Raw genomic sequence first — 22,727 nt, forward strand, 5'->3', positions numbered from 1 at the left:
ATTAAAATGGTGACCTTAAGGAAACAAAATGAACTAATTGATTGCATAAAACTAAACTGGCGTCTTATTACTAAGCATCATATTAAAAGGCCCATCCAAAATAAATACTCTTAACAAAAATATTTGTAAAACTGTTACAAATAATGCTTGATCAACTACCAAATAATACAAACATTTTTGTTTCTTTAAAGAAAGCCAAGACTAATTTAAAAACGCAATAAGCCTACAGTCGGTTATGAATTTTGTATTTAGATTTTTTTATATGAAAATATACAGTCTTACTTGGTTATTACAATCACGGAAATAGTGAGATCTCGGATTTACCGAGGAAAAATTTGTTGACATTTTGTTTATGATTTTCTCCATATTAAAACAAGCTACTTCTCGGGCATACCAAGCAAAAATATTGTCAAAAAATCTGAAAACTGTCAATGTGTCCATCATTTAAAAATAAAATTTTTGGCCCTAAGCAATAAAATCCGACCAGGCAGTTGACTAGACCAATGGTACCAGAATCAGATTACATTTATGACAATTGTTAAGAAACTAAGTAACAATCTCCTTATCATTTATAGGAAAAGTGGATTGACAAAAATATATGATGTGTGTACTGTGTATTTTTGTTTGAATTGCGACAAGTTGTGTTGTTCAACAATTTCAGACACTTTGTCTTGTGATGGGTATGTTTATAAAAATACCTATTCTCTGATAACGAGTTACGCTTATAATGAGCAAATTCAATTGGTTCCATCTTCCTCATAATAATCGAGTTCGACTGTATTATGTAAAAATGTAACAAATTGTATAAAATAATCTAAGACCCAAAAATAATAAAAATATATTATTACATAATGTGGTTTTTTATGTCATTGAAATCCTTAGACTAAATAGAAAAAAAATGTTTAATAATTCTTCTGATCTATACATGGAATTTATCTTATATATTTGCAAGTAACTGATTAACTGTTGAAAATATTTTCTACTTGGAATGTTTCCGTTTATTTTCTTGTTGTTTAGCTGCCTTTTTCTTCATTATTTGCAACCTCTTGTCTGCTGATATTATGTTGATGTTAGGCATTACTACTTTTGAGGGAGTGCTTGGTGGGGCAGAAGCTGTCTTGGATGTGACTTGTTTGGTGGGAGAAGACTTGACTGGTGTAGATGATCCTGACTTGGAACCTGATACACTTCCCATCGTGAATACGTGAGAAGCGAGGAGACAGCTTGCACATTGCCACTCGGATGACATGTCACTTTCAGATATGACTGGTTTGTGACAATCCTATGGAAATAAATCAAAAATGTGGTTAACACTACCATTCAAATGCATTGAAAAAATATGTGGTTAAAACAGTACCATTCAAATGCATTGAAAAAAAATGTGGTTAACAGTACCATTCAAATGCATTGAATAAAAATCATTATGTAAAAAATCAATCACTAATCTCATTTTTAAAATACTACCAGCACTTAGATAACCAATCCTATGGAAATAAATAAAATATGTGGTTAACCCCGTACCATTCAAATACATTTCTAAAAATTTCATCATCTAAAAAATCAATAACTTATCTCATTTCAAAAATACTACCAGCACTCAGATAACTCATTTTATACCTACTGTACAAGCCTATATTTCTCTTAGTGTACATATTTGAATTATAAAAAATGATCAAATAACCTGGTGATATAACGCGTGGCAAGCATCACACTCTACCAGCCTGTTTCCAGCTTGGACTGCAATTTGCCTACAAACAGCACACGTTAAGTCTTCTTCCAAAAACTCTAAGGCGAGCTCATTATCCATCATACTGGAGTCATCATCGTCAGAACGTTCCGGTATTTGAATTTGCTGAGGACTCTGTGTGGGAATGGGTACAGTTTTTAAACTGGAGGATTTTGAGATACTCTCGCCTTTATGCTTTTTGTTTGGATAGTTGTCAGAACGTTCTTCGGCCAAATACTTCTTCGGTAATACATTAGCCATAGTCTTGGAGGATCCATATGCATGACGGATGACTTCATCCAAGAGAAGCCTTACTTGTTCGGTAGAGTCTCGAGCACTTGAATGTAGATTACGTAAAGCCTGCTTTATCGATGGGTCTAACTCTATGGACGCCATAGCTTTTATTCTGACCTGTAATGAATGGTAAAAATAATAATAAATATGCTTAATAATATTTGAAGCACTAATTTCCCTAAAATTGCATTTTTTCAAAACATTTTCATTATAACTGGGAACTTTCTAAAGTTGGGGACTGACCGGAGCATTTCGTCGTAACGTCGCTCGCGGCGAGCGCTCCGACTATGGATGGAGCGCTCGGCTCCCTGTACTGACGATACGAACGCTCGTATCGTAACGAGTTACTTTACGACATTATACACTAATATCATAATACAAAATTTAACAGATTATAATGGACTATTAATTCAAATATAATTATGAATCCCTTCAACGTGAATTGAAAGGATTCATGATTATAGGTTAAGGTTCAAAATACAACTCTGCACAATATAATGATTTTTATTTTATTTTTAATTACCACAAATTCAGTATCTTATCAAATCTAGAACGCGATGTACGAACTTTATTCGTACAAATATTGCACAAACTACTAAATTGAATAATTTTCTTATATTCACCCCCGACAATTTTTGACAGTTATCGCACTGCAAACTACTAAAATATGTCATTGCATACAGTTTTACCAACCTAGAGGGGTGAAAACAAATAAATAATCCCGGTAGGTACCTAAATTAGATTTCTCTTCATGATGGAAGAGACGACGCGAATTAGAACACTCAAGAAGGGTGAAAAGCCATTAAAAAGAAGAAAAAGTGGTGGGGTGGGATTGTATTATTTTATTTTATCTATGCTTATTTTACTTTTTTATCGTCAACTGCTGAAAAAACCAAATCAAAATTGAAATTATTTGATATAATAAATAATTTATAGAAATCCCATTTTTTTCTTGAAATAAGTAGAAGATAAGAAGCAAGTTATAAGGAATATTTATAACTAGGATAAATCTATTCAGTTGTCAATATGAAAACCCATTTCCATTCATTCCATATTCCTTCCGATATTAAAATCTATAGAAAATACTAATATATTTAGGCTAGTAACACGCAACTCACGGCATAGAGCAACACCGGTCACTAATCACAAGAAATTTACAAATGGCGTCGGTTTAGTGCATAGTGTTTTCGTTGTTTTGCACTTTGGGGTATGGTTTTAATTTTCTGCCGGTAAGTTCGATAATTAAACATATTTCCTTAATGGTTATGCCATCATGAAAATAAATTCATTTTACATAACCTTCATGTTAATTCGTATATTGGGAATATCAACCCCGTCACACATTGATCATGCCGGTTATTTTAACTCGCGGTAGTTCAGGGAATAGAGTTTCTAGTTACGGATAATTTATCAATTCGTTACGGTTTTATTATTGATGAAGTTAAAGCTAACATATTTAGGTGCATATATATTTTGAAATTGGTACTTATACTAAGAAGTTCTTTTTCTTCGTGATGCATTTATCTTTTTTACTGTAGCGGTTGCATAGGTGTGCATTCATGCATTTTGCAATGGAGGATTTGCAAGTTCGATATTTAAAATCTTACCTTTTTAACACATGCTGGTCTACAAATTGCATCAGTCTAACATATTTTACGTATTGTTAACTTTGATGACACAAAGTTCTTATTAATAATAATGATTATTGAGAAATTTGAAGGATTACTTGACTATGTCAACCATTATTATATTACATGTCTACAGTGCTAGGAGATCGCTTAGAAGCATTCCATTGTTTGTTTCTTCGATGGTTTTTGTTGCATTTGGTTTTATTGCCGTGGTAGGTAGGCTTTTATTTTAATATACTACAAAAAGTTATTTTTGTTATGTTTAATAGTAATAATAATCCATCAACACTCCACTTATAGAAAAATATTTTTCTATAAAAATATTTTTCTTTTGAAAACATTGTACAGTTGGATTAATTCTAATATTTAGCCTAAAATGAACAAAAAATATAGTTACATTATAAAACTGAAGCATCATATTGGAAATGGAAATGAATTGGAATTATAGTAACTTTAAACATAAAGAGTAAATCCACTCACAAGTAGGCATAGGCTATGAAACTTATAAAGTTGAAGCCTGAGTAGGGACATGATAAACGGTGTTGCATAAGCCGTAGCTAGATTTCAGTCACTTGGACGTTAGGTAATCAAAAAAAAAAAAGAAATGGAAATGTCATAAATATAAAAGTTGGGAATCGGGGATTTTTTGGTTTGTTTTATTGAGATCTCATACATTATAAACAGCTGCTTACAAAATATACATTTTACTGCGGCTGACAGACATTTATAATATAAAAACATTATTTTTTTCTCTTTTTTTTTCTACCTATTTTAAAATCATAAATAGGTTCTTCTAGTTTAAGGACTAAGAAATAGACATGTGGATATATTTTCCGACAAAATGTATATGTATATATATATATATATATATATATATATATATATATATATATATATATATATATATATATATATACATATATATATATGTATATATATATATATATATATATATATATATATATATATATATATATATATATATATATATATATATATATAAATTTTATATGTTGTCTCCAATCTGTTAACAAGTCCCTCTGTATTTCTATGCATACCGATTACTGACTTATAATAATTTTTGTTTCAGTCTATAAATCGGGTATTCAAAAAAATATCTTTGGCGCCAGTGAATATTTTGTAATCTTAAAAATAACTCCCTAACTATGGGTATCCAAGATTTGCAAGCACTTTATGAAGCTGAAGGGGTTAGTGTAGATCTTTTTCGTATTGGAAGGAATCACGCTGGAGGCTTTCGTTTGGTGCTGGATGCTGAAGGTTGCCTTGACCGACTTTATGGAGGATTTTTCTCAGGTATTTATATTGAATAATTTATATATTATATTGAATAATTTATAAAAAAATGTGTATTTTTTCTCAAGAATAGAAAAACTCAACACCAGGATTAGAACTAGGAGACAATACCTTTCCTTCCTAAAAAACTAGGATTTGTTGGAATTGCAGCAGTGAAATCATTTGCTACTCTGTCTCATTACTTTGGCACCCGATGCCCAATGCGTTTTTGTTATGGCTTAGTACTTGAAATTCACACCTCTATTTTCTATTTCTCTAAAATAAATTTTTGCAAATTATCTCATAAAACCGAATTCTTTTCTATAATTACAACAATAAATTGATTCGCGTATAGGGATATGGAGAGAGTATAGTAAAGAAGTATGATATTTCAGACTGGGCATGCGGCGGGCAGTGGGCGCGCTGTGTCCAGTTTCTTTCCACCCTGAGCAGCGCGCTGGCTGAGCATCAGGTTACTCTGTGCGTGTGCTTCAGTGGCGCGCACCCGGCCCCTTCCGCCAGCCCCTCTCCGCCTGCGCACTGGCTGCAGCAGCAGGCAATGCACCGACAAAGAGTCAACAACGTGCTCCGCCACGTGCAAGCTAAGGGCACCCCCCCTCCCAAGGTGTGGTGGGTGCCCCCTGCGGGGCTTCAGTCCTGTCTGCGTTCCGCTTTACACCAGATGAATGTACCTGTGGTATGTCTTACAATCCAATTTTACATCTTTATTTATTAATCTATTGAGTTATGCATACATGGCAGGAAGTGACCCAATTTTACTACTGATAATTGTTTTTTAAACTAATTATCATGCTGCTTATCCGTAGGGGTAGGCGGAGAGAATAAAATGCCACACCACTGTCTTTGCAAATAATCTTCGCCACTTCCACATTCACGCATCTCCTCATACATCCATGTCGATTTTTCCTACTCCTGACCTATATTTTTACAACCTATTTTAGTATTAGCACATCTTTCTCAAAGATCAGCAGACTGAAACAGTGCAACTTCACACCTAATAAGAAAATACTATCATTGTTTTAACTATACAAATATATTATTAAAATAATACTTTTTTTGGGTAATATTGTAATATAATAAATAATAATTGTGTTCGATTACTACTACATCCTGTCTGCACCTGAGTGATGCATAGGGTACCGCATTGAATCAAAGCGATGTTAACTCGATCGTGATTGTACAAAGCCAGGGTGTTCAGTCCTAAGCTAATTTTGAACATTGGATACGTGGAATGGCAACGGAACAAGGAGCCCGACAGCATTGATTAAGTTGCATGTTTTGTGTAATATACAGATGGTATCATCAGACGACCATCACCAAGAGGTGGTAGGACTGTGTCGGGAGCGTGGGTATGCCGGAATCATCGCCAACTCTGGAGAGTACCTAGCCTTCCAGCCCCCGCGCTACTTCAGCTCGTCTCAGCTCAAGCTCACGTACCGCTCCTCGCTGGAAACTAAGGAGTACATGGTGCACGACTTGGCACAGTGGCTAGAGGTACCGCAGGACAGACTGTGCGTCCTGGCCGCCCTGCTCGGGAACACGGTGCTCACAGACCATCACCTTACCGACTTCCACAAGAGAATTAGTAACAATCAGAAAAAAGTATGCATTTTAATCACTACCACTGACTCCTCTATATATAATTGTAACTACTGCAATACATACTCAATTTTGTGGGATGAGTACTTCATTTCAGCTTTTGAATACAATGAATTATTATTGATAATTGCCTCTATTTTAATTACTAATTTCATAATTAAATAGTTTCAATAAAATAAATATTTGGAATTTTAAAAAAACAACTGGTGATACGAACTTTGATTTTTTATCTAACTTTTTCTTCCACTATGAAAAAGATTATATATTTTCTTTTATTGTAGCCTACATTATGCGTTATTTATATTATATTTTCTCATTTCAGCTGGTGGGTGATGACTTGGTAAGAGCTGTAGCAGATTATGTGAAGGGACTACAGAGTATTGATTTAGATGCAATAAGCACTGATCTTTTTGGAAATTCAAATGACAACCGAAGTGCACATTTCAAACAGTCTGTTCAATATTATGTTAATGGTACTAAAGATGGATTTTTGAAGTACAAAACTGCAACTGGTATGCATTTTTATGCTATTTATTAACTACAGTTGAATCCACTTAAATAATGCAATATTTATTTCGGGACTTTTTAAAAGGAAAAAGTATTATTTTTTTGAAATTCCAGGCATTTTGTAAAAAAAAAACATCTAAACCTATTATTATGTCCAAAGTTGTCTTCAAAAATTGTTAGATGAAGACGAAAGTAAGAATGCAAATCTGGCATCACTGCTTGTAGACTACAATTAGATAAACAATGGTTGGCGATTAACGACAAACTTATTTGTATTTTTTTCTTCTCTCTAATATCAATAATATTTTGATGGTCCTCTATGTTAAACATCTGTAGGCAGTATAATGGAACGTTTGTTGGTATAGTTTTAAAGCCTGGTCACTCAATAGGTTGTTAAATAATTTACAAACCAAAAAATATATTTTCAAAAACCTTTTTATAGTGGAATATCAAAAAACAGTGTAAAACTGGAGAAAAAGATTTTCATTTTTCAGTATATAGAATAGAACTGGTGAATATTTAATAAAAATTAATACGATCCATATTTTGTATATTAAGGGTGGTGACTGACCGGAGCATTTCGTCGTAACATCGCTCGCGGCGAGCATCAGCGAGCATCCAAAACTATGGATGGAGTGCTCGGTTCACTGTACTGACCATACGAATGCTCGCATCGTAACGTGTTACGTTACAACGAAATGGCTCCGGTCAGTCACCACTCTTAAAGGGATTACGCATTTATCTATTTGTATTAATTTGTTATGTAAATATAAAAAAATTAAAAAAGGTCATCACTCACAAAACATTTTATGATAGGTCTTGTTAACTGAAAATTGGGGAGCCGAAATTTGAATTTTATTGATATGTTTTATAGCGGGTCATATTTTTATTTTATATGCTTTTAAAAAACTTTCCTAGAATTTAGTTTAAACAAGCTAATATTTCAGCTCGTCGACCAAAAAATAATAAGAAAATCAATAATGCAGTAAACCTTCCCAAAGAAACTGATATGGATACTTCTAGACTAGCTTCTGAATCCAACGAGCGGGAAGAGGTAAGAAAATTCAATAACAACTCTAAACTTTTCTCTTACCTTAATTCGCTTCAGTAGATATTGCTATATATATGAACATTATGAATGTATGAGTACGTTATGTATACTTGTACTCAGAAACCCATACTCTAGCACAGGGGTTCCCAACCTTTTTGTACTCTAGAGCACGTTCTAAAATATCGGTAGGGTGGCGGGCGCCACCTATTTTTAATCGACTTATTTTTAAGTACTGTCAGCAAAGGAACCACTCATACATACAATATCACAAACATACGAACGTATTCAATAAACCTAGGCACTCAAAAAAATTAAAACTAACAAATAAATAAAAATAATTAATTTTTAATTAATATTTATTAAAAAATTCTGTCTCTGTCGAATAGTGGCGAGCACATACGAATTGTTCCAGGGTTGGGAACCTCTGCTCTGGCACATACTTATCCACAGCCATATCCACCCTACTTGATGCTACTCGACAATATAATAATCTATAGCGTGTATTCTTTGTAGGCAAAGCCTTCTGAAGACTTTAAATCAGCAGACTGGCCTCAGGATTCCTCTAATGATGTTCCCGATAAGAAAGGAAATAAGCTTAATTCTAGTACAGTATCTACTAGCACCTCCAGAGCCACACCCAAATCAAATAATACGGTAAGACAAGTTATCCCATGTATGCCTACGTCCTAGTTCTAATTATATGCTCGGGTGCACATGCACATAATATCACTCTAAATTCCAACTACTTCTCGCAAACGTCACCCAGTATTCAGTCAGGCTCGCCATTGCTAAGATTCAGTTGGCAATGGCACTTCATATTGTATGCTTTCTAACCCTTTCTGATTTAATCTTATCTGTATTGTGGCCACACGGTTACAGCAATGCATTTATTTTGGTAAATATAAAAAATATAATTCTAAGAAGGCAACATAATTGGCATTATTTTAGTTCTCCACTTCAGCATCTAAAAACGTTCTCTAAATATTTGATACATTTCAGACATTATTTAAATGTTTTAATGGACCGTGAACAATCCCTTATGTTCGTGTTTTCATAAAATCATTGATATATGTAACAATATTTATATTATGTTGTTTATGTTCTAATTGACTTATTAATAAAATATTATAAAACTTTATACATTAAAAAATTATTTCAAAAGTTTTCATTTGGATTGTGTTTAAAAAGTGTGTATCAAAATATAAAAAATCACAATATAGAGCTTTATTTATTTTTCAATATACCCTAAAATGTCGAATGTCGACATCGACATCTCGTTCAACATTAATTTTTTCCTCGTGAGTCCCATGTCGAATGTCATTTGACATTTTTTTAATCACATCATTAGTATTATTAAGTTAAACTGCAAGCTCATATTTTTTTCTCTGGTATCTATTACAACGGTATGTGGAGCAAAGGACATTCATTTTTACCCACTGAAATGTGCAACTGACTACCAAGAATTTTTATTGAGGACCATAAAGGGTTAATAAACAATGAATTGAACAATCCACTAGCGTGTATGAAGTTCAGAAGTGGATGTAAATGAGTGTGGCTTATGATGTTGCAGATGTTAGCGAGCGTGGCGGTTGAGGTGCTGCGGACGTGTGCAGAGCGGCACTACAAGGGGCTCATGTCCCCCGCGCTGCTAGCCGTGCTGCAGCACCGCCAGCTGGCACTGCCCACGCTACTGGAGGACGAGGCCCACCGCGAACTGCCCGACATACACCGTCTGTACCGCCCTGTACGACAGAATGTCTACGCCATTCTCTTCAATATGCACCACCACCGTTTCATGGCTAACCGAGCCAAGGGTCAGTTTTTTTTTTACTTTAATGTATTTCTATGAAAGTATGAATATGGTAAGAGTTCATTTATTCCTACAACAGTAATTATAAAATATTAGAAAATTGTGATTTTTTTCTCACAAAACTTTCAATTGAGTTAAATTTTCTCAATTGTTATTAAATCACAGCAAAAAAGTTTGTTGGTTAGTACAAATATTACATTTAAAAAAATAAGCCTGCGTTGCGTAAACAAGGCATCTTAAAAATTGTACTGGTATCACCAGTCAAGATTGAAATTGACTTATATTTGCCCTAATTAATCAAGGGACTTTACTCCATATAGCGATAGTTGCATTTAAACAATCTGTTATTGTGAGACTCGATGAAGACTTAACAATTTTTTGTTATTTGGATACCTATTCTGTTTTCCAGAGGGTGAAAAGCCCAATCAATTAGATGTCAGTGTTTCTGAATGGATTTATAGTCGGCAGAATCCCGGGAAGACGCCTGATGTCGTGTCCGGAGTTATGTTGGACTGGCCTGTGCCGACTGTGCAGCGCTTGTGGTTTGGGTATGTGCGTTTGCTTATTGAAACTTTAGCTTAGAGTACTGTTGCACTGTAGCGCTAGAGGGTCCAATGTTATACATATTAAAAACCAAAATTTACCTATTTAAATTTAAAGATAATCTTGACGGGTCTTGTTTTTATTTTAAAATGAACGAAACAGAGGGTGTAAAAGCATTATGGTAAAATTCGCCACTTGGCAAATAGCAAATTACTAGTTAATAACAAAAAGTGTCATTTCACATTACAGCACAGCACAGGATGATAAGAGGCGCCGCCTCAGAGCATTCCTCTCTTGTATGCGATCTGACTCGCCTCTGATGCTCAATACTTCCTATGTTCCGCAACATCTTCTCATCTTGGCCACCGTCTTAAGGTAAACTACTCCATCTTTATACCCAAATAATGGTGATTTTCTCCACCATGTTTAGCTGCTTGAGGTTCTGATTCATTCTCCATTTGGTCAATATAAGTAATTGTATTTATTTGCTCTTTAACAATTTTATATGCATAAAAATCTTGTTAAATTGAGTTAAGCCATAATTTAAAAATAGTAAATGGAATATACCAACAAGTCCATACATGCAACAAAAAATTGTAATTTTTCCCACATTAATTTTATTTGATCAGCAACCGGGTTTCTGATGTCGGTTACGACGAAACCCAGTCGCTGGTCAAATAAAATTCATGTGGGAAAAACTACATAGTTGTTATTTTATCTTATAAAATGCAGTTCCACCAAGAAATGTCAGTACAAAACTAAAAACAAAAAGTGTAATATTTTATTGTATCTCAATTAAAAGTATGCTTTTTAAAATCATATTGAACATCCACACCCTTCTCAAAAGAGAGGGATTAATATGTTTTAATTTCTTTCCTTGAGACAATGTATGGGTCAAATCTGGCTGAGAATCAGGTAGTGATTAATGACTCTTTTTTTTTTTGCTCGTTTAATGACTTTTTTCTTACGCAGATATATAATGACTGCTGCCCCTTGCCTACGCCGCCAGGAATTAGATGCTTTTCTGGCAACAGCTTTTGCTACTGATCTCAGGAGTCCTTTGCACTTACAGGGGATGACAGTACGTAATTTCTGATTTATCTATCTTTACTATTACCTTTATAATATTTTGAAGTACTCGGACAGATATTTATTATAGTCTGTTTGTATATTATTGTGATTATCCCAATTTACTTCCTAATGGACCTCATAAATATGAGGTCTCAAGCGGGTTAACTTACTAACACACTGGTTATGGTAAAGTTTGTTAAAGAAATGTAATTTGACAAAGGCAATATTAGATCGCATGGTGAAGAATTATATGTAACAGAAAAGAATCAATAATGTTTTTGTATTATGGTGACACCTATCCTAAAATTGGACATTTAACGGTGTGCACATATTTGTGCGTTTCAGAAACCTTGTGTGGTGGCGGGGTGCACATTTTTGTGCATTTCGGCTACCTTCAATTTAGTATACAAAAAACACATCATAAACTTCTAATCTCTTGGCCTTTTTGCTTTTGTTGTGTAGTGGATAGATGTCGTTGTAATATAAAAAATAATACTGATATTTACTGGTTCAAAACATAGCTAATGGTCGTAATCTGTTTTGAAGGAAATGTTATAAATTAACTTTAAACAATGGATACAGACGGTGCGTTTTTTTCTTTGTCCTAAAATGAAATAAAATATCATTGTCCTTTACTTAAGTCGGCAGTTGGTACTTACAAAGCAATAAACGCGTGTGGGGAAAGCCCATAAATCATTTTTTATTTGCAGATTTTGAGTTTTCGGCGGTTGTTAAACTGTGTTTTTATTTTCTAATATTTTATTAGTGTTTTTAACATTTTTTTTTACTTTTGTGATTTGTGGACTAACATGATTTTATTTTGAGACGTTAGAGACCATTTAACCGTTTTTGTATTGTTTTCCGAGTTCAACCTCAGAGCATTCTTGTATTATAATAAAACGTAACAAACAATGCAAAATTCCTCTTCATGTTGGTAAATGTTTCCAAACATACCACACGAAGAAAAATGATTAAATGGTTTTTTTTTTATTTAAGAACATTTAAAACCACAAGTTGTATTTTTTTCTATTACTTAAAATGTTGATGAAAAAAATCTGGTTTTATTGATAAAACTCTACAGTTTGAAGTTCACTGACATATTTTATATTTCCGGACAGCTGTCTGATGTCGCCCGCCTCAAGATACAGTTTTATCAAAACATTGCCGTAACTAATGTGTTAAGACATATTTTTTGTATATAATGTTGAAGGTAACTGAAATGCACAAAAATGTGCACACCGCCGCGACAAAAGGTTTCTGAAATACACAAACACAAGCACACCGTTGCAATATAAAATTTCTGAAACGCACAAATATGTGCACACCTGTGTTAAATATTTTTGTTTTTATAACATTAATAGGGTCCCCATATTTTTTTCCTTAAAAAAATTACTTAAACATATATGATTTAAATAAATTCATTTTCACACTTTAAGAAAACTTGTTAAAGTTGATAAAAAAATCAGATATAAATGGTATCTCTAATAACATGTTGGGGTGAATCACATAATTATTATTATAAAGCCAATCGAGCTCTGCATTACTTAAATAACACTAGAATTTAACAAAATTAAACGCCGTGCATCGTGGCAGGATGCTGTGTTTCAAAATTTAAGAAAAAAGTTATGGAAATTAACATGCAATTAATCAACCTAATGCGGGTACAAGCGCATTACCTCATTTCTATGAATGTATCCCGAGATGTAACTGAGTTGATAAACACACACTCAAAGTCGAGTGTTCAGAAAAGTAAGTGTTCCCTTTCCCCTAGCTACAGAGCGTAAGTGTACGGGGTATCCAGCTGGGAGCGCTATTGATGGCGGGTGTGGAGACAGCCCTGTTAGCTAACGACGCCTGCGGAGCACCTGTGCCTCTTCTAGTGGCCTCCCCCTGGACTTTCTTCGATGGAAAACTCTTCCAGCACAAACTGGCTAGAGCCAACGCTGTCAAACATCTGGTGCAGCTTTGTGATAACCAGGTGGAAGTTGTTCTCAAAGTAAGTGAACCAGCATTTACCATCTTTCAATCAAATACAAATCAAATTTTCACATTTGACGGTTTTAATAAAACAACAAAAAAACATTACCTAGGTGGAGCGCATGCGTAAAGCAATATTGGAGGGTCTTGATGTTGAATTTGCCATGCCGCCGCTTCCTTTGAATCCAAGTAAGTAATAGATTTTTATTACATTTTTGCTTTGTGATAATCTTGTTTTACCAAATAGAATATACAGTGAAGCTAGTTACATCCTTCAAAAAACAAAGATTTAGAATTTTTAATTTCAAAAACATTTCAACATTTTTTTAACCCTCGAAAGACTTTCATGAAAAACTTTCAATAATGTCAAAATGTATCATTCTCCTCCCATGGCTTATTTGGGAATAAGAGAAAAATAATTGTACCATATTTTTTGACATTGCCCCCCCCCTCCCCGGACTTGTATGCACTTCTTCCAGCGATTCTCCAATATTTCTGAAGCTGATAGAACGTTTGTCTGACCCTTTCCAGCCACTCCTGCATGACCTCATTGACATTCTTTGAATTTTGCAAAAATTATAATTTTTAGATGTTTATAGGAAAATTAAAATTAGAGGTTAATTAAGCTATCAAACGAAAATTAGAAATGTATCCTATCTAGGAGTGGTTTATATTCTAAAATGTATGATTGGCCAGATGTACTGGGGATGGGCTACCCTCCTCCCGGGGTGCTGGGGTGGACGGGGGGCCGGGGGAGCGCAGCGGGCGGGCTCGCCCGCGGAGGGGCGCGCCTGAAGATCGCCGGAGTGGTGGTGGGCCAGTGGGGCGCTAGCTACGCCCGCTCATCCAACTCCAGATATCCCAATGATCAGGTACGCTATACTGCCCTTACAATTAACAACCCCGTTTGAATAACGGCTGTCAACTGCCAATCATCAACTGTATCAATCGACTATACTGTTTTATTTATACGTTTGGAAGTTTTTATACATTTTGTTTTCTATAAAAGTAAGTCCATTAGCTTCATTGAATTAGGTTAAAAAAATCAGTCAAACGCTTATGAGTTTTCCAACATGAGAATGTGTCAAAAAACATAGCGGACTCGATGGCGAAGATATTTTGGTATTCAAAAATTTATATTAGATATAATTTGCGGTAATTAAAAGTAGGTGACATACAGGCTGGCAAAAATTATCGAGATGTAGAATTGTCAGAGGGTGGGTAGTGACATTTTCAAAATATTATTTCCCCCTTGAATGAAACAGGATATGTAATAAGAGATAATCTCCCATTTGTGTAGAGGATAATAAAATAATTAGCCGACAATTTGTAATTTGATGTTGTCAGGTGAAATACGTGGGTTATCCCGCGGCACCTCGCGGCACATACGGGTACATGGGCGGGCGGGGAAGGGGGCGCGGGGGGGCGGGCCGAGGGGGAGCGGGAGCAGGCAGTCGGGCCACGCGCCGCCCACGCGCCGCTCGCCCGCCCACCGCTCGACAGACTACGGTCGCACTCAATGGGTAAGTTGCAGATTTATGTAATAATAGAGATTATTTACACCGGCCTCTTTAATTCATGAAATATTGGCAAAATGAAGAAAACAAATAATGCCCCTTGTTTATTAAATTTTTTAGGAACACTTGAGCTTACCATGGCAAAAATTTCAGTGGATTTTTATGAATTTTATGTTTTAGGATTTCGATTATTAGCTGAAACAGTGGTAGTATTTTATTTAAGTTAAAATCATTAATTTTAATGAGTGTCCAAAAATTCACCGCACAAGTCTGATGTTTCTATTTTGGTATTTTTTTGGCTTACAGAAAATCTGCAAAAGGGGAAGATACAAAAATGTCTTCCAATGGGGCTGATTCCTCGAGTGCCGAGGCTCAGGTGGACTCCACTACGGATGTGACCGTAATGCAGGAAGTGAACTCTGATACCCAGGAGTCGGACAGCGTCGGCGAGGGAGGAGTGCCTTCGAGTGTTCAGTCCACCACTAAAGGCCGAACCAAAACTGGCAAAAGTGTTAAGAAGAATGCCACCAAAGGGAAAAAAAAAGGCAATCAAAAGACTGATTCACCTGCCAAATGTGAAGACCTTATGATTAGCGATAGCAATGGCACTTTTCTGGAGAACAAGGTATGAAAATACTAACTTAAAATATTACTCTCAGACGGTACTCCCTTTTGTTGCGTGCATCGGGTAATAACAAAGGTTTTAGCTTGCAGGTAAATCTGGAGCGGCGGTAGTGAACGGAGCTTCCTCCAACGGCAACCACAAAGGCCAGGGAGACTCGCCTTTGAATGACTAAACCATTGACTATCCACTTCTCAACAGGACCAGTCTCAGTATTTTAGTTTTCAATTTCAATTGCGTAGCGTGGATGTATTTACCGCATTAAACAGCAGGTTCTATTTTTGGTAGATACATTCATATTTAACAACTGCTCAAAAGTGATATTTGCAAACGACAGCTTAAATATTGAGATTTCCTAAAATAATCAGACTGAACAATCGCTAATTTGTGATTAATATTTGATATGAATTTAATTCAGTATCGTTCACTAAACAAAGACACTTTAACCCGAATTTGACTAGAACACAATCTCCGATTATCCAAAAGGTGCAAATAATATTTGCGGGAAAATATTAGAGATTTAAAAAATAACTGTGACAGAAAGTGATATATATTATACTTCTATTATTAGAAATAATAAGATACTATTTAATTGATTAATGTAAGCAGTTTTTATGATCAGAGTCGAAAGGGGATATTATTTAGTTGCTTGCATGTTCTCATATTTATGTTCACGGAATGGCTCAGTTCATACAATGTTAGTAATGAAAATATATCAGTGGCCCAGCAGTCTTGTATTATGTTCAGCGCATCATCAGATCTATATATATTCAAAAACATATCCAGCTTTTCCAAGTCAGAAAAAGTTATTTACTTTAGTCACTTTACCAGCTATCTTCAGGACCTTTTTATACAAATAACATCTGATGATATATGACTTGTGTTTTTTTAAACATTCCATCTATGTAATTTTAATTTGTACCTAGCCAGTCATAAATTTTATAAAAATATACCATGTAGATTTTAATTTCATGCTACTTTCTGTTTATATTTTCTGGATGTTTGTAAATTTCAATGGTTTCTTCAATTAAATGTTTTTTTGTTTCTCTGCCTCAATACTGTTGCACCGAAACAAACAATTGTCAAATTTGAATGAAATGGTATATTATGGCTAATTTTTCCTATTAATCTGCTCTTGGGTTATGTACTCGTTAACCCATTGCACCACTAATAAAGATGACATAATTTGTTCATACAACACACTATTTCATTTTGACACATTTTTTTATTACAATAACATTAAGACTAAATTACACACAAAATAAAAATGGTAAAACATAAAAACATAATTTTTGTTGTTGTTCATAAGCTAGATCATTATGGCTCATCCTCAAGTAATTTTGGAAGAGTGTGTTCAGTTCAGAGTTGTGACAGTTATTGTCATTCAATTTTAATGTAAAAAAAAATAACTTCAAAGACAAACTGGTGAATTGTCAGCTTTGTGAGTTAGTGACAAATTGACCTTGGCTGACAATTCGCCAACTTTGTGTTGCAATGGGTTAACATGTAAAGATGTGAAGTCGCTGAGCAAATAATACGTAACATCCTTACAGGAACATCTCGCCTTCTCTTTGGCTTCATTGGCGCCCTAACAATGATTGTATTAACCTGGTCAAGGCCTCCTGATTATCCATTTGAACAATAACTGAGAGGTGCATGTTCCACATGACTAGACTGCATTTATAGTATAGATGGATGTAATCTTAGTTCAATGATGATTGCATTATTCGATCCACCTTTTCACACACACATTTTTAAGCTGTTTACATAATGTGTGTATGAACTGAGTCATCAAAATTTTCCAGGTAAATTGGTGACCATTCAAAAATGTTTTGGTGGAATATGTGTAGCAAAATTATATTTTTTAGAATCAAAGAATATTTTGAAAATATGTAACACAAAATTTATTTAATTTTTGGATTTATTTGTATATTCAATATCATTGTAAATGAAATTTTTAAATGATTTTATTGTTATGTATATTTTATACTAAAAAAGAATGGAAGTTACCATTGGGTTCCCATAAGTTAATATGTAGTGCCTTTGTCGCGGTTGATATTGGCCTGAAAAGTACAGTTTGGGTTGGTCGAGTTGGTAGTTGCCAATGTATCTGGATGCTTGTAGATCTAAGTCGATTTAAAATAGCCTTCGACAGAACGTTTCCGCACCTCCTTCCTCGTGAGGCGTCCATTCTGTGTAGTTAGTAGATAGGTGCTATTTTGTTAAAAGGTATAGATAGTATTATTTTGTCAAATTCCGGGTGTTTCACTTTCCCGGGAAGGCTGTGCGGGAACATTGTATTTTTGTATATTTGTTATATTGTTATACCTAAATTAAGTATGATTAACTCTGGATATGATGAACGTTGGGTGCATTCTATGTATCAATAGACCGACAGTTTGCTCGGTAAAAGTGAGACTGCGAAGATGAAGATGTTGCTCAGTCAGCCTCGCTGGGGGTAAATGAGTAGGTTTGGTAAGCTTTATATTATATTGCTGCAGGAGCTGATTGTGTCTTATTTACACTGCCTTAATGTTTTTTACTATTAAACATTTTCCGGAGTGTTATTTAAAGCATTTTATTGGTACTGCGAAAGAAAATGCAATCTACCATCAAAGAAAAACACTAATGAAACTCTTGTATACAATTTACTTGCAAAAGTAAAAGTTCATACTCACGGCGTAACAAGAATATGGCTAAAATAACATGATTTGAATTTGAACTGAAAGTCAAGAAAGTAAACTGACTTGCCATATGATTAAATAATTAATGTCACTATATAAACAAGTCACGGTACTTTCCTCGATCATTCATGGGCGTCTGCGGGGCGCGGAGTGGTGCAGGGAGGCGCTGGTGGGACTCCCCAGAGGAAGTGTATACTATTACGGTCCTAGACCCAGTTGAAAGGTGAATCCGACACAGCACACTGTGCGTTTTCATGCATGATGGCTATTACCATATAGCCATCCCATTTCAAATTCTTAATCTTAATAATTATTGTTGCTTGCTTAACACAAATATAATAGTCTTAGAATTTTATCAAACTTATTAAAATACTTTTACAAACCTTTTAAATTATATGTTTAACAATCCAAGTAGATATGGGATTTTTCATTATAGTCAATCCGAGGATTTTATATTCCTTGTGTTTTTGTTTTTAATATAGTTGAAATAATTGTTACTCGTGCATGGAGTTAAGTATCGGAATATCCATACAATGTCTCCACATTATGGCTACAGTAACAGTCCTCTGTACTTCCGTGTGGACTGTTAGTGAAAATGCATGATTTTTGTTTTAATTTACATTTATCTACATCCGATGATATAAAATAGCTTAGAAAATATCAGACAATTATTCTGAGAATTTCTATTATTAGTTGCTATACAAATATAATATTCGATACATTAGATAATCTGTCATACCCTATATGCAGCAAGTTTTTCTTTGAAGTAGCGGAACAAAACAATTCTTATGGCTTGAAAATGTATACCTAAAAACATAAATAATGTATGCTACACTTGAAAAAAATATTTAATGAATGCAAGTTTTGTAAAGAAGGATCTTAGAAGCCGATTTCGAATGAATTGTAAATTGTATGAGTTGTACTTGTCTTAAATAAATAAAATACAATTATTTGCACATTGTTTTATTAAGAAATCATGACAATTTATTATATTTTTCCATATCAAATAGTTCATGTACTTCAGCAACTGTTATGCCCTGCAAATCAGCTAATGCCCCCATTACAGCTTGTGCAGCATCTTTCACATCATTATATTCGTGAAGTAATTTCAAATAATTCCCATTCTGCGCATTTTTTTCTTTGAGCTCTTTGTCAAGTTTTTTTTCTATTTCACTTAATTTCTCACGCTCTCTTTTCAATAAAGTCGCCATTATCTGTTAAATTAATAATATGTGTATTAAAAATAGTTTGTCTTCCAAATGGCTGTCCAAACACATTTTTCATATGCGGCGAACAAAAGTGAAAGCGCCTCTACAATTAAAATTTTAAATCTGCGATTAAATGTTCCCCTTTTGTATTTCCATATATGTTGGATGTATAAAATTTATAAAGATTATCAATCAATTCTTCAAAAATATTAATTACCTTTTGTAAATGGGTACTTTTACACCAATCATTAAAAAAATTAAGTAGTTTTGATGATGACTGAAATGTGCAAGTTCATTGTGATGCTAAGGTATTATGTACTGCTTTCAAATATTAATAAAAACATTTTTTTTGTACTTATTTATTGATGAAAATCCAAAGATGTACAAGTTTTAAAGAAATATACACAGTGATGCCTCGCATAATGAACTTTCTGTTCGTCCATGATGTGACTCACCAGGAAAGGATGGAACAAGAGAATTTGGCTGCAAGCCTTAGTACACTCCTAAATTTGAGTGACTTGAAAATAAAACCTCAGTATCTTTTTTATGTTGCAGTACCATATTTATGCTAAAGAACAAATCTTTTTTTAACGTGTATTGTTATGGGAAAACGCATTAACGTGAGTTTGGTCCGGGAACGAAATGAGTACATTATGCGAGGCATCACTGAAGAGGATTAGTTTGCATTTTGGTAGATTTTTTTTAAAATCCATTATGGAGCAGTTTTAAATGCAGACAGTGGTAATGTTATTGTAAACTTGATTTTTGTATGTATCCAAGAAAGTAAAAATGTGAATTTGCCTTTGAGGAGAACCCTACCTTATTAGGCCAATGCGGAGAACTAGGTCATTTCATATTCATTTGAATCTTTTTGCATGCCAATGGCACAAGCTAACATAGAATTAACATTCTTTTTTTCACTGGTTTTAAATCCATATCCATTCACTCTATCTGCTACACTTATCACTTTTTTTAAGCTTTCATCGTCAAATACATCCAAGAGCAAAAATGAAACTAAACTATAATCTTCGACAATTGATATCAAAGCTGCATTTAGTTTTTTATATTTAGATGTTATTAAGTCATTATCCAAAGTATCTAAAAGGTAGTTCAAATCGAGAACCTCACTGTAAAAATCAAGTCCAAATTGCAATTTATTAGAGTGCTTCTTAAGCACATCAACTTTAGAGAGTACATTAACGTGTGGTAAACCGATTCTCAACATAGCACTTAATGAAAGAATTAAAGAAGAAACAAATTTTCCAGCATCAGAACAATGATGTGAATCTACAAGGTGCACTGTGCAGACTTGTATTTCAGCCTTTTTCTCAAGTAATGAAAATATTTTTCCTAGGCTTCCGTGGTGACTGTAAAGTTCTACCTGTCCTGGTACGTCAAAAATAAAGTAACATTTGTCTCCTTTAGCTGATATTTTTTCATAAAGCCAATCAAAATTTAACTCTAAATATTCAATGCAATACATCAAGCCTGCATTTGGCCCGAGTGATAAATCGGACATCACGTCTTCCAGTTTTATTAAGGATTTGATATCAATATCGGGTTGATATGGTAAAGTATCATTAGCGGGATCTAAATTGACAAGTATTGTCTTTCTGCCTTGTTTTTTAATATACTCTGAAAATTTCCAGCAGTATGTGGTTTTACCGGAACCAGGAGGACCGACTACCAGTTGTCCATAGAGACCTTTAGATTGCTTAATGTGTTGAAGAACTTTACTACCCATTGTGGTGATTTTCTTCCAATATTTCTTAACCGCAGAATATGTCTGTATAAATATCCTTTACAGCTTTAAGCGTTTCTACATTATAGTCTTTTAAACTAGACGAAAAATACAGAGGTTTCTCTATGTTCAATTGTCCTGCTAAATATCGAGCGGCTAATTGATTTTCTATATCACAGGCTCCCAACAATATCTTGGATTCGAAAGATTCTTTCTGTGTGTCGATGGCAGATATATTATCTTTTTCAACTAATATTAGAGATCCAATTTTTTTGAATTGTGTAACTAATAAGAAATTACAATCAGAGAATTCTGCCCACACAAAATCAGTATGAATACTGTTTATCTCAGCACCGATACATCTAAACAACTTAGTGTCAGATATTAGGGAATGATAATTTGTTGAAAGTTTTTTCATCAATTCAGGTAGTTCCATAATTCCACTTCATCGAGGAGAAAATCTAAAACAATGATTAATATTCTTAAATTGTATACTACCATAGTAGAATGGATGTTTTCATAGAATATTACTTTTATTTTTATTCGATTTATTATGCATGGTGAATAAAAATATTATCTGCAAAATATTTCTGGTAACTGATTTTTTCTTTAAAATAATGTATTTTCTTCCAGTAATGTGACTGATCATAAATCAGGTAGCCAGTTAAGGGTTTGAGAAACAAATATTCAAATCCAATTAAGAGGGTTCTTAAATAACAATTGCTACAGGAAAATCATGTTGGTAAGGTTTGGAATATATCGTGGAATTTCTGATAACATTTACAATTTGCATCCCAGAGCTGCATTACACCTTGCTCTGGTTCTTATTTTGGCTTAAGTTTGAGAAAGCTTACTGCAGTAAGTATTTCAAGGAGATGTTGAATGAGACTTTCCACGCAATACATTTTAATATGTATTATTTGAGCCATTATTACTTCCAAGCACTAATTAAATGAAAACAATATGTTAATGCTAAAATTAAAAACATACCTTTAAATTCGTCAATCGTCCAGGGATCTTTACTTATCAGTTTTTTTCTGAAATAAAATTAATGGGTAGATTAATATTTTTAAAGTTCAGAGATGTAATTTATTTTTAAAAATGTATTGGGATTAGGAAAAAGATGCTAGTATTAAATGCGATTTATTAGGTGCAATACAAGTCGTCATGCTTCTAACCTTCAAACAAAATATGGGGTTACTAAGCTACTTATTTTATATATATGTATATAATTATAATGTAATATTTTTAGAATCCGAAACTTTTCTCAGTATCATTAATTTTATTCAGTGATAAATATTATTTATATTACAAACCGAAAATCTACTAACTTCACAAAGTGTAACTATATTTGACAGATGACACGGGATTATATCGATTGTATGTAGTCGAACACAGAAGTGGGCGCGAAGATTATAGTTGAAAATGATAGAAA

The 22,727-nt window shown here is 33.9% G+C and overlaps 3 protein-coding genes across 5 annotated transcripts in view; 1 reads left to right on the forward strand and 2 right to left on the reverse strand.

Moving 5' to 3' along the window:
• Positions 1–2,689, reverse strand: part of IntS12 (integrator complex subunit 12) — a 3,255-nt gene extending 566 nt beyond the window's left edge. The window contains exons 1-3 of the mRNA XM_088276057.1: positions 2,544–2,689; positions 1,682–2,137; positions 1–1,282 (exon numbers count right to left, since the gene is read on the reverse strand). The exon at positions 1–1,282 is cut by the window's left edge and continues 566 nt beyond it. Coding sequence (XP_088132183.1) covers positions 980–1,282; positions 1,682–2,122 — 744 coding nt within the window. The 5' untranslated portion in view covers positions 2,123–2,137; positions 2,544–2,689 and the 3' untranslated portion in view covers positions 1–979. The remainder of the gene's footprint in view (positions 1,283–1,681; positions 2,138–2,543) is intronic.
• Positions 2,690–3,158: 469 nt separating this feature from the next.
• Positions 3,159–19,295, forward strand: LOC148299462 (constitutive coactivator of PPAR-gamma-like protein 1 homolog). Of its 2 annotated transcripts, none has more exons than XM_088276058.1 (17): positions 3,159–3,249; positions 4,739–4,962; positions 5,337–5,638; positions 6,256–6,564; positions 6,884–7,073; positions 8,016–8,122; positions 8,633–8,773; positions 9,690–9,933; positions 10,339–10,477; positions 10,722–10,847; positions 11,445–11,553; positions 13,315–13,539; positions 13,634–13,709; positions 14,217–14,392; positions 14,868–15,043; positions 15,344–15,662; positions 15,745–19,295. In XM_088276058.1, the coding sequence occupies exons 2-17, from the start codon at positions 4,815–4,817 to the stop codon at positions 15,832–15,834; spliced, it is 2,877 nt and encodes a 958-aa protein (XP_088132184.1). In that variant the 5' UTR covers positions 3,159–3,249; positions 4,739–4,814; the 3' UTR covers positions 15,835–19,295. The 2 variants fall into 2 exon arrangements, with proteins under 2 accessions (XP_088132184.1, XP_088132185.1); XM_088276059.1 differs by having other exon boundaries at positions 13,321–13,539.
• Positions 19,291–22,694, reverse strand: LOC148299463 (GPN-loop GTPase 2). Of its 2 annotated transcripts, none has more exons than XM_088276060.1 (3): positions 22,624–22,694; positions 22,283–22,329; positions 19,291–21,753 (listed from the first exon to the last, which is right to left on the reverse strand). In XM_088276060.1, exon 3 carries the CDS (start codon positions 21,293–21,295, stop codon positions 20,393–20,395), a length of 903 nt encoding a protein of 300 aa, XP_088132186.1. In that variant the 5' UTR covers positions 21,296–21,753; positions 22,283–22,329; positions 22,624–22,694; the 3' UTR covers positions 19,291–20,392. The 2 variants fall into 2 exon arrangements, with proteins under 2 accessions (XP_088132186.1, XP_088132187.1); XM_088276061.1 differs by having other exon boundaries at positions 22,609–22,694.
• Between the last annotated feature and the right edge of the window lie 33 nt (positions 22,695–22,727).

Source organism: Brachycentrus maculatus, unplaced genomic scaffold (assembly GCF_059751285.1).
Source record: "Brachycentrus maculatus isolate JH-2025_06_01 unplaced genomic scaffold, ASM5975128v1 h1tg001131l, whole genome shotgun sequence".
Classification (NCBI taxonomy): Eukaryota; Metazoa; Arthropoda; class Insecta; order Trichoptera; family Brachycentridae; genus Brachycentrus; species Brachycentrus maculatus.